This window comes from Quercus suber, unplaced genomic scaffold, assembly GCF_002906115.3.
Source record: "Quercus suber isolate HL8 unplaced genomic scaffold, Cork oak 2.0 scaffold_729, whole genome shotgun sequence".
NCBI classification, from domain to species: domain Eukaryota; kingdom Viridiplantae; phylum Streptophyta; class Magnoliopsida; order Fagales; family Fagaceae; genus Quercus; species Quercus suber.
Window position 1 is genome coordinate 79094 of NW_027070169.1, and position 12818 is coordinate 91911.

A 12818-nucleotide genomic window follows, 5' to 3' on the forward strand; every position below is an offset into this window, starting at 1 on the left:
CCCCCCTCCTTTTCATTCTTTAGGCAGGTACAAAATCCTAAAATCTAAAACCTTTCCAGCAATAGGGTGATATGAGAGGATGACAGATGTTCTGTGCTTGTCCCCATTTGGTAAAATTGCTAGAGAAAGTGAAAGGAAATTATAAATGTTTCTGTACTCAATTTAACCACATAATCACATTAATGTTTTTCTTAGGAGTTCCAAGGATTTAAATTTTGACGTTGGATTAAAGTTCTGTCAGACAGTCACCCTGGAATTGGAATAACTTGGATAATATATATATATTTTTTAATATATAAGTTCCTACTGCTAAGGAGTTATCGATTCTTAATCCTATTAATATGAAGTTGCTCTCCATGAATTCAGAGCTCTGTGGATATATTCTTTAAATATCTTGCTTTTGTAAAACTGGGATTTTAGATTTTTATGAAGTTGAAACAGTGGCTTCCTTTTTTACATTTTTTGGTAAGTTACACACGCACCCAATAGGTTTTGAACCCATGTCCTCAACCCTCCTAGTGCTTATAAGGGGAGGAGGTGCCATTGGCATAACTGCAGTTTTTTCTAGAGAAGTAAATAGACTTTCAACCAACGTTTGACTTTTCCTCTCCCTTTTGCTATGGATTTGGTTTGGGTGTTCTTGCTAATTTTAATAACTTGAACTAGCTCTCTGATTTCTCCTCTAAAATTCTCTCTTTCCTTGATTCATATTCAGACTTGAATCATAAACCCACCACAAGCACACATAGACAAATTCCCAATTTATTTATTTATTTTTTTCCATTGTCATTTATGATGCAATTGGTTTGGTCTTTACCAAAGTTTTATTTCTGAAAAAAGTGCACACGTGCACACACACACACAGAGGAACTCAAATATAATATTAGAAGATTTGTTGCTGAAAAGGTCCGTGGTTTCTTGCTGTAGATTATATAAGGTATCTGACTCTTTCGGTATTTCTATTCTACTTCTTTAAAGCTAGAAGTTGATTTCTTTCTTTGTATGTTGTGTAGGGATATCATGGAGACACATCAAAAACATTTTTTTGTGGAGATGTTAGTGATGAGATGAAACGCCTCGTGAAGGTAAATGTTTGTTTGATCCCCACAAATGGGGTAATAACTAACATATTATTTTGGACATGCATGTAGCAATTGTTTTAAGTTGGAAGCATAGTTTCTTCTCAACCATTGTTGTTCTGGAAAGCTTTGTACCAATTTATCAAATAAATTATTGATTGTGCATTAGAGGTTGCCTCACTTATAGCTGTTCAATCTGTGTAATGTGGCAGGTTACTGAAGAGTGCTTGGAGAGAGGCATAGCTATTTGCAAGGATGGTGCTCAATTTAAGAAAATTGGAAAGAGAATTAGGTACTGCTTCTTGTGCTCATGATATGTTGGATCAGAAAAGAAAAGACATTTTTGTATAAGACTTAAGTGTCAACTCAAAAATGGTTAGAGTATGTGAATGTCAATTTGCAGACACCAATTAAAATGTCAGATGCTATTAGAAATAGATCCATGTCCACAGTATAATAGCCTATTTAGATTCTACAGTGAAATATGTTGAAGTAATTTTGTGCTTTATACTTTACTATTGATACTAGCATATAAATTTTAACTCATTAATGCAATAAAGTTTGCTCATCTATTGAGCATTATTTTAATGTATTCAACTCAGAACCTTATGAAAAAAAGTATTCAATTCAGAGCCTGTGAAGAAAAGAACTACCCACCAAAGAGAAGCACAGGGCTTGATACTTGGCAAGCTATGCTCAGTTTGTTTTGGTGTAAAACATTTTCCAGTATTTGGTACAATTGAAAATCTTGGTCTGTTGGTCAACGGAAAACCATTTTTACAATAAAAAAACAAAACCCCCAAAAGAGATACAAAAAATGTTTTATGCTTCTAAGCATAAAGCAAGCGTAAAACATGTTCCATGGCTTCCCATCCCACAGAACATAACAACAATAACAAAAAAAGAGAAGAAAAAAAGCTCTCATCTCAACTGTAAAGTTTTTCTAGTTGCTCTAGATAGTATTCATGTTGTGGATGAAAGTTATTGTTTAATTATATGAAATATTAATGATTTTATGTGCTAGTGAAATAGAGGAAAGTGTTTTTGCAATATTTTCTAGCGCCGCAACGAAACACAGGAAAAAGTCATTTTCCTTGCAAACATTTTTCCCGGGAAATATTTTATGTTGAAATGGAGCATTGGAGTGCACATCAAGTCTTTTGAGAAAGTTAATGAGTTAGTTATTTGTAATCAAAGAACGTAGGAAAAAACAAGTGCTCTGCATCAAAGTTTGAATTTTGACTGTCATAAATAAACTTTACCAAAATCTTTTTGTAATACACTATATCTGGGAAACCTTTTTAGGTAGTAAGGTGGATCTTATAATAATACTGAAATCAAAAGGAAAACTGTAATTTCAAGTATGAGTAGATTTAGTACCTTGGTCTACTATGACTTGGTTATAAAATATTAGGGGTAGGTGTAAAAGATTCTGTCTTCTTCGTAGTGTTTGTTTGGCATTGCTGTAGGAAGTAAAGCTTTACTAGTAGAGCTTTTACAATATTAAGCTTTAACTGAAAAGCTCTAGTGTTTTGAGTGTTTGGCAAATTACAGTGTATAGTGCTTTAAAGTTTTGGATTTATAAAGCTTGAACAGTGAATTGTAGAGTTTTTTCTTACAAGTTTCAGCTTTAAGGACCCCTTAAAGCCAGTGTTGTTATAAGTGCGCTTAGGTACAGTTAAAGCTCAAAACCCCAAGGTCTAAGCACTTTGCTTGGCTGAATTGAAGATCATTTAAAGAAGCGTGCTTTAGGCATGCGTTTTAATTATATTGCTAAAAAAGATATTAATTTTCTTATGTGGATCATTTGGAGGGAAATGAATACATGCACCTTTGAAGGGATTGAAAGATCGATTCATGAGTTGAAACTTCTTTTTTTTTTTTTTTTAGATTTTGCGTGATTGGGCAAATGCTTCAGGTGTCTTTTCTTTCGTTTCTTTATATGATATGCTTGATTTTTTACTTGCATTGCTACTTAATTTTTTGTTATTGCTTCTAGCACACTGCCTGTGTGTTTTTCCTCTGTATTTTCTTACATCTTTCTCCAATAAAGTTTATTACTCATCCAAAAAAAAAAAAAAAAAAAAAAAAAACAAAAAAAAAAAAAAAGAAAGAAAGAAAGATATGAATTGTTAAAATTCATTGCTTGATCTTGAAGGAAATGACATGGACCATTGATTTACTATAGAAACACCATTCTTTCTTAAGGTGTTGTATTACACAAGCAATTATTTATTTGCATGTCAAAAAGATAAAAACTAGGTTAATTTTTTAGTGCTTTTTGGTCTTTGCCTTTTAGGTGTATGTTGATTGAACCATGTTCATCATTTTGATTATAACTATAATGGCTATGTATTTTTATAAAGTACAAGAGAATTATGCAAAATATTACACTTTCTATGACTAGATTATTATCATATTGTCCATTGATAATTTTTTTTCAATTTTCTATATAAAAATTTTAAGAAATTGATTAACTTAAGTTAAATTTGAACTTACAAGCATTAATCAATTGCACTTACTAATAGGTAAAATATAAATATTTTGAGTTTTCATTTTATTTTTTATAATACGTTGTGAATATTTCTATCTGAGGTTATTAGATATTATATTTGAAAAATGTGCGCTTTCCTTTAATCAAGCGTGTGCTAGCGCCTAGGCTTCAAGAGGTCTGTTCACTTAAGACTTAAGTGCACTTGACACTTTTACTGACACTGCTTAAAGCTCTTTTTTAGTGGGTTTCCACACACTTAAATATTTTTTAGCTCCAAGAGCTCTTTAAGGCTCTGCTTAATGTAGAGCCAGAAAGAGTCAAAACCACTTCATTGGCATGCTGATGCTTATGTAAGAAGTTGAACATGAAATAGGGTGGGGCCCATACCTTATGTTGGGTGAGGATTTCTTCTCCTTGTAAGTTGGTTATAACAGGCCCAATATGTATAAAAATTGTAACTACACCTCACTTTATGTTTAGGCATTGTGTATAATAGATGGATATGTGTTTCACATAACAGAATAGACATAATTCACTGATTGTGTTTTGGTAATATTATAATTGACTCACTTGTGCATTCTGTTATCCCTGACTTTACTCTTCCTCCCATTTAAAATGTTAAATTCTCACTTGTTGGACCCCCACTTATTAAGGGGAAGTTTAGGCCTAAAGTGAGGGGGAGTGTTAGACTTATGGTTGAGTGATTAAATGCATCATTTCCTAAGAGCTTAAGCTTTTGGGACAATTAGTAATTTAACATGGTATCAGAGCATAAGATCCTGAATTCGATACTTGTCTCCTTCACTCTACCTTCCATTTAAATTCTCACGTGTTGGACCTCACCTATTAAAAGGTAGTTTCGGCCCACACATGAGGGAAAGTGTTAAAAATATGTGGTTAAATGATTAAATTTGCCACATCCCAATAGTTTAAACTCTTGGGACAATTGATAATTTAACAATTTGCAACCTTATAATTTGTTTCAATGCATGATACATGATCATTTTATTTCATTTTATGCAACAATGATCGATTTCACTTGATTTTGAATTGTTTATGACAATTATATTTTGGGTGGTTATCTCAGTGAGCATGCTGAAAAATATGGATATGGTGTGGTGGAGCGTTTTGTTGGCCATGGTGTGGGAACTGTATTTCACTCTGAACCAATTATATATCATCACCGTAAGTGACCTATTGATTTCAGTATTTTGCTTACCTGATTACTTTATTGGCTTAGGAAGAATCAAACCATTAGAACTAATCATTTTGTACAATTGAGTCAACATTGGAACTTTAAGGGGACTCTTTATCTTAGTGAAAAATCTTGTGATGATTAATCTTATGTTGGTACCAACAGGCAACAGCCTTGTAACGAGGTTCTTTAGGTGAAGCAAACATACCATTATTTCTCTTATATTGCTTGCCATAAGATCAAATTTGTGAACTAGGCTGCTTGTTTCTTTCATTGATTTATTTTGATTTTTTATTTTTTCATGATTATGTTGTTGATGTTTTAGACGTTATTTCTCAAGTGCTGGCAAGTTGCGTGACTAACTCCACATTGCGTGTTGAGTTCCAAAGCAGTTTTGAGTTGATGATTACTAAAATTAATATCAATTGTTGTAGAATTTATTCCCCTTTGTGAAGGAATCTTCATTTTGTACTCCAATTTGTAGATTAAGAATTTGTATCTGAAATATTGTTATACCATATAATTTGTAGTGAAAATAAATGGCAGCTTTAAATGATGAGGTTTATTACGCTACATACATTTTAGCTTGATCTGTCTAGGTAGTGCTTAGTAGAGTGCATTAGTTCTGATCTGGGGTATCAGTAGGTGCTCAACTACTTGTTGACTCGAATTTAGCTTATATTTTATCATTAAAAATGAAAGTCTTTCTTCTTACTCCCCTCTCTATATTGAATTGTTATGGTTATTTTATCGACTGTTCCTGGTTGATTTGATGATGGATGGATGGATAATCTTGAAAGCATGGTAAAAGAGCAAGTAATTATAAAATGACTGCAACCAGCTCTAAATTTGGTTTGTCCAAATATCTGCAATGAGCTGTGGTCATGCCAAGAGCCTTGTGGCTTAGTTCTCCCATAGAGGAGAAACTAGGTTCAAATTCCTCGGGGTGATGTTAGGGGGATGCTGTTAAGTCATTATTTGAAGTTTCCTGTGCTTGTTGAATGTATTAAGTACTCGTTGACATATTTTCTTTATTGTCTGACAGGCAATGACGAGGCTGGTTTCATGGTAGAAGGTCAGACATTTACTATTGGTGAGTGCATTACCCTGTGCCTGTAAAGTAGGTGCTAATTTTATATTATCTTTTGCCCATTTAGTATTTAGATTGGTACTATATTTGTAGTTTTAACCATGTGGAGAATATACTCGAGCGATTGAAATGATAATAATAATAATATTAACACCAACACCAAAAAAACAACAGCAATAACAATAATGTAGGTGCTTAGTCTCTTGCACCTGAAAAGAAAGAATAAGGTAGCATTCCAAACCTTTCCCTGAATCCATTTTAACCAAAAAAAAAAATTTGGGTTCAATCTGTAAGATAAGCTGTGTTCACGAACCAAAAAAACTTGAACCAAAAGAATTGCTTACCTCTTTGCAAGGATTCAGTATTCCAAAATTTCAGCTCAAATTGTGGGGAAAATTAATATTTCTGTTGCCTTAGATTTCACTTCTACTGTAATGGTGTGTTGCAACTTGCAAACACCACTATCTTATCTTTGCTTGCTTTACTTTCCTAATCGTTGATGCTAACATTCTTGTCTTTAGCTATAGAGTGTAAACAACATATGTAGTGCTGCTTGGTTTCAAACATTTATCTGACTACAGTGACTCATGTGAAGTTCAATTTTTTTTTTTTTTTTTTGGTACACAGCACAGGCTTTAAACCTCTTAAACTCACACTCATTTTCCAATGTGGGATTAACCTACTGTTTTTTCTTTTAAAAATACTAAGTATTTTTAACACACACACACGGGGAGAGGGAAGAAAGGTTTTTAAAAAAACTTACAGTGGTATATATCCAAAAAAGCCTAACTTTTGGATACACAACACAGGCTTTAAACCTCTTAAACTCACTCATTTTCCAATGTGGGATTGACCCATCGTTTTTTCTTTTGAGAATACTAAGTATTTTTAACACACACACACACAAAAGAAAAGGGGAGAAGGTTTTTTAAAGAAATTTACAATGGTGTATATCCAAAAGAGCCTAACTTTTGGATACACAGCACAAGCTTTAAACTTTTTTAACTCACAATCATTTTCCAATGTTGGATTAACCCACTGTTTTTTCTTTTGAGAATACTAAGTATGAGTCTTTTAGGGTTAAAACAGTTTTTAATTTGGGTTTTCATTTTATTAGTTATAGTCAGTTTTATATTGAAGGGCAAATCCAAAATTTCTGCAATTCCTGCGAATTAAGGGCATTTAGGTAATTTAGTTGACTAGAATCTTCTAAGGTATTCTAAGTATATTAGGTTTATTTACTTTGGGTCCAAGTTAGTATTTATTAGGTTTTATTAATATTCTTAATACTAGTAGGAATCCTATATTACTAGTACAAGAGTCTATATATATTGTGCTCAATGTATTCAAAGAAAAATAGAATGAGTTGATTAATAAAATTGAGTGTTTTGAGCAATAAGCACGTTGGCTCTCTTTCTCTTCTTTCTTTCTAAGGTTCAGGGGTCACACAGCCCCTAAACAGCCATTACAGCCCTAGCTTCTCTCTAATTCTTCTTCTTTCCTAACCCTAAACCAACCCAACTAAATGTAGACAAATCCCTAATTTTTCCTACATCAAATTGCTATCAGAGCAAAAATCCTATCACAAGTCCTTGCCAAAATCTTCTTCAGCCGCTTGACAAAATTTATCATCTAGGATCATGTTGATGTGGGAAGATGCATCTCCTCTCAATTGTTAGGCGTATTCAAGCTATACCCAAGTAAGAGGAGGATTGGAAGTGTACTTCAATATTTAGGACCATAGTGCGTTGTAAAACTGAAAGTCAAATGCTTATTATTGATGGTGGCAGGAAGATGAATGTTGTTTCTGAAGCTACTATTGAGCTAGGAAGCAAGGGCGCGGATTCGGGTTCGGGTTCAGGTTCAGGTGCATGTGCAGTGTGGCAACACAGCAATTTTTGAAAAAATAGAATACGAGTGCGATGGGATACATTTACTAATAAATTAATAAATATATTTCTATTTATATTTTCTATATATTGCTAAGCATTTTTTTTTAATATAAAGGTAAACATATACCGATTTAAGAGCATTAGTAGATAATAAAGTGAGAGATGGAGGGAGTCTGAGGAAGAGCTAGACTACTAGAGCCGCAGGTTAGAGAGAGAGAGGAGACGGAGAGAAAGAGAGAGACTTTGAGATGATTTTAGGATTATTCCTTTAAAGTAGGATATCAAAACAATGTGTTTTGATGATATATTTTATGTTTTTATTTTTAAAAAATTATTTCAGCCCATATCAGACCGATTTGAGGCCTGTTTCGGCCCATTTCAGATCGAATCAGAAACCAAAAAAAAAAAGTTCAGCCACGGACGTGTGTGCAGCCACATCCGTGCGTATCTAATTTGTTGAGAGGTTGAAGCTACCAATAGAACCACATCTGAAACCATACAAGGTAGCATGGATGCTAGATCATAATAATTTGCCTAGGAATCTCTCTCTCTCTCTCTCTCTCTCTCTCCCTCTCCCTCTCTTTTTAAATAAATAAATTTTGACCCCTAAGGGCTTACAAATTAAACAAACATAAAAAGAGAGGGGGAAAGGATCTCTGTTCATGGCATTTATCAAAGCCGGATAGTTGGTGCCATGTGCTTGCAGCTACATCAAATAAAACTATATTGTAAGAATGAAGCTTTAGAGATAGGTCAGGCCTAGTACGATGGCAAGTGTCTTCCACCAAAAGTCACAAGTCACAAGTCTAGGTCCAAGAATTAGTCTCTCTCTATAAATTGGGGTAGGCTGCCTACCACGACCTCTAGAGCCGGCAAAAATGAAAGCTTTGTGCACTAGGTACTACCATTTTTAAGCTTTAGAGACCGATCGTTCTAGATATTTTATTCAGTATACTACAAGCACTTGATATGCATCTAGCTTATGAAGAACATACAAATAGTATATATGAAAAAACTTAAAACTCAGGAGTATAGGATACATAGATGGTCAAATCAAGTGCTCAATACACTTTACTGTAAGGATATTCAATCAAGACATCAAACAGTTATTCACATATACAAATAAGCAAATATGAAAAATTAGCACATTAAGTGGAACGTACATTTAGGTAGACCGTTACATCAATATTTATTATGTCACCGTCCTGCACAAAAGAAGACTATTAATGATGAATGATATGGCTTCCTATGAAGGTGTCAATACGTAGTCAGCATACCAAACCTGTAACTGGCGAGAATCAGGTATTCCGTGGCACATGCACTCATTAACCGATGTACATACACTCTTTGGAAATCTCCCATAGCCAAGAGGTGAGGGATAAGCACCAGCATCAATAATCATTTGGTGTACTGCTTTGTCAATTTCATCTGTTGTAACAGACGGCTGTTAAGATACAAAAACATGTCAACCAAAGACCAATTTTAATAATCCAATGGAGAGATAGCATGACTAGATTTACAATAAGCATGTGGTCCATCATGACAATGGATAAAGGAAGGAGGGTGAACTTCCAAGACCTGTTCCACTTTTAAAGAGGCAAAATGAAAGAGAAATTTTCGTTTTCTTTTTATCACGTCAAAGAAAACCACATCCTCATGGATATTCCTCATCCTGATCATATTGTGAAGGACACTTGCAGAAGGAAAAAATAGCCTACGCACTAGGCATTCTATTCATCCAACAATGCACCTCATATACTCAATAACTACCATCCCAAAATATATTGCAACTTGCAACAACCAGGACATCTTTCTGACAGGATACAACTCTATATCAAAGCTCACCTGAATTTATGCTAAAGGCCTTTCATTGAACTAATACATCTCTAGAAGACAGCAGCAAATATGAAATCCACAGTTGACAACCACTGCAAACTATTCACAGCTGAAATGTGAATATGAAGTCACCAAGTAATAAAGATCAAATCCAGCATACCAAAGGGTTCATTAAGCTTGGAAAATTTTAGTCACTTTTAAAATGTAATGTTAGGTCAACAGCTGCTCAGAGCTTGAAACCAAAATCCCAAAAATAAACACGCAAGGTTTTGGAGTTACATGTCAAGTTGAACTTGAGTTGCATTTTAAGTTAAATTAATGAAGAGAACTTAACTCATTGTGAGCCCGCCTAGAAATATGCAAGTGATTTTAGACAAATATTTTTTGGTAGGATACATTAGAACCAATACTCAGACACAGATTACGCATGTAGAACAACATTATGAACCTTATTACCTTATAGATCTTATTATTTACACAACACAACAAAGAATTTCACATGGGCAATAAAGCTTACCCTAACCAATTTTCCTGCATTGTCTAAGACACGAGCAGCAAGCTCGCATGCAGCCCTCATGCGAGCAATGCCTTCAGAATCATGAATTTGGTATTCACTTGAAATTTCCGGCAACAAATTTGAACCTACATAAGGAGGCTTTGGTATGTGATCAGGCATGGGAAGACGGGGTGATACCTTTCCCCGCCTCAATGGTGGCCTTCTTTTGACCTTTGTCACACTTGTAAGCTCACGTTCTCTACATACGAACAAAGAATATATCAAGGAGACAAACTAAGAATCACTTCAACCTTCTGATGAAGCAATGAAATGCAATGAACCACTTATAGTCCAAACGTTTTATGCCCTGAAAAAGCACATTGATAATGACCCTACTCCATTTCTCAAAGTGCCTGAAAGAGAATGCAGGTTGAATTTCCAACTTCAACCTTAACAATTCAAACAGAATCAACGTGACAATTATGATATAGAAAGGAGCTACAGAATAGATTGACATACACATATCCTCTACATGACACCATATGCCAACATCAGTATTAGAGTAACTAAAAAAAAATAATAATAATAATCATATTTAAAAAAATTTAATCAAGAACACACATGCATGAGCAAAGGGACTGAAGGACCGGCATAGGGCAGGCTGTGCAGCTCTTCCTCTTTAGCAGTTTCCCTCTTTTCCTAGGTTTATGTAAAATCAAATAATAGTTTCCCTCATCATTTTTACCTCACCAGGCAGAACAGAGAATAAAAAGAATCCCAAATCATCATCTAATATGCCATAGCAATAGAAGATGTAAAAAAGTGTAGCAGTTGCAGATGAGTTAAACCGCCTTAAATGCAATCATTCAACATTGTTCTTATTATTGAAGCCTATTGGTTTTTCATATTGATTTTTGGTCGGGACTTCTTGGATTATGCAAGGACCAGTGGTGGGTTTATTTTTTTGTTGGAAAGATCGTTTTAGCATTCATTGGAGTTGCATAATATAGAATGTCATCACACTTTGTCTCATGTGGTACATTTGGAGGAAGAGAAATACTCATGCAGTAGTACTTTTGAAGGAAATGAGTTCACATTGGTGGGACCTAAGCCTCTATTTCTTTTTCCATTGAATGAGAGCCATAAAAGGTTTTGCTTCACTATCTTTTTTGAATTGTTTTAAAATCATTTACACATTTTCTTGAACTTATAACTAGGGGCTAGGGCTCACATTTTTTGATAACCTTAGGTAAGGGGTTGCTGCCCTCAAAAACGGCACAAACAATTAATTAATATCATTCCCAAGCAACTTTCAGAAAACCTCTATAAATTCCATAAAGTAAGCTTCTAAGCCACAATAGCTGATTCAAATCTGAAAGAAACACACATACTGACTATTGCATAACTAAAAAAGGAGTCTTAATAACCCTTCAAAGTCATGTACCTTCTGATTCTCATTGCCTCCTCCAAACCCCATAGCTTCTTGGAAAATACAACAAATTGGTTTCGAGAATGCAAATGTTTTCCTGAATTGAAGAACCACATATTAATAATACAGAATAAGACCCATTATTGCAATCAAAGTTTGCAACTTTTTATTAACAAAAGAGAGATGAACAAATAACTCCCCTAATGTGAACTCAGAGAAAATAGGAAAACACAACCAAATTTGAAACTTTCAAAGTTCTTATTGATGAAAACAAAAAAGACCCATTAGCTAAAACAGAATATAGTTCAAAGTTTTCTGTTCTTTGCTTTTCTAATTTGTTATTTTCATTAGCATCAGGAGAAAAATAGAGACAGAAAATGAGAAAAGAGAGTGTGAGTAATAGACCAGAGAGAGTATAGGGTGAGAAGGTGAGTGGGGCCCTCATCCCCATGAACATAGTTGAGTTTGATAAAGGTTCACCATGCAAGGATGATGGCAGTTGCAGAGATGCCATCCTCTACTACACACTGCCACTGAGACAGAGAGAGTGTGCGTGTGGAATGTGGATAACAGAAAAGAGGAATGCAAAGCTTTGCAATACGGGCTTGGCCAATTTTGAAACAGTGACTTCTAATTCAGTGGGTATAATATTAATGGGCTAAATGTTTTATGGACCAAGTTACAGTTATGGGAATATGGCAATAACCTCAAGAATGCCCAAAACTTTTGGGATAACAATTATAAAAATAACAAAATCATTAATATATGCTAGTATGTAACTCCATGCTTACGGACTTGACTTGTCAATTGTAGTGGTGGTATGGGTTATTAAACGTATATAACATTAGTTAATGTAATTTAATTATGACATGGATATATTCAAGATTTTATCATTTTAGAACTATTCATACATATTTTGCTTTTTTTGGAATTCAATTAGATTGTTGCATAAGTTAGTTAAAAATTCTTAGTGGCATTTTTCTTTTCTCGCCCTAGCTTCTCTCTGAGATACTAGAGCGTAGAATTTCCATTATCTTCCTAGGAATGATATTCCCTCCCCTTTGTTAAACCTCCATAGCAGTAGGGTCTCTCTGACCTCCGTCCTCCATACAAGTGGTCTATTCTTTCGCCCCCTATTTCTCAAAACCATTTTACCTCATGGAAGAAATATTATATGACTGGAAGAAATTATCTTTGACGGAAGAAGAAGACACCAAACTTAGTCTTTCAAGATCCAAAAATTCAAGACACAAGGAGTACATATTGGCGGCCAAGTTCCTTACCAAAAGAGCTCTTAACGTGGAAGC

The 12818-nt window shown here is 34.4% G+C and overlaps 2 protein-coding genes across 2 annotated transcripts; one reads left to right on the forward strand and one right to left on the reverse strand.

Moving 5' to 3' along the window:
- The first annotated feature begins 981 nt into the window (after positions 1-981).
- On the forward strand, positions 982-5940 carry LOC136064666 (methionine aminopeptidase 1B, chloroplastic-like). The gene is made up of 4 exons (XM_065766660.1): positions 982-1085; positions 1292-1371; positions 4661-4758; positions 5814-5940. The coding sequence occupies exons 1-4, from the start codon at positions 1068-1070 to the stop codon at positions 5885-5887; spliced, it is 270 nt and encodes an 89-aa protein (XP_065622732.1). The 5' UTR covers positions 982-1067; the 3' UTR covers positions 5888-5940.
- A 2882-nt stretch (positions 5941-8822) lies between these two features.
- Positions 8823-12117, reverse strand: LOC111984893 (methionine aminopeptidase 1B, chloroplastic). Its single transcript, XM_065766659.1, has 5 exons — positions 11917-12117; positions 11527-11608; positions 10104-10341; positions 9033-9194; positions 8823-8955 (listed from the first exon to the last, which is right to left on the reverse strand). The coding sequence occupies exons 1-5, from the start codon at positions 12023-12025 to the stop codon at positions 8899-8901; spliced, it is 648 nt and encodes a 215-aa protein (XP_065622731.1). The 5' UTR covers positions 12026-12117; the 3' UTR covers positions 8823-8898.
- Positions 12118-12818: the final 701 nt, after the last annotated feature.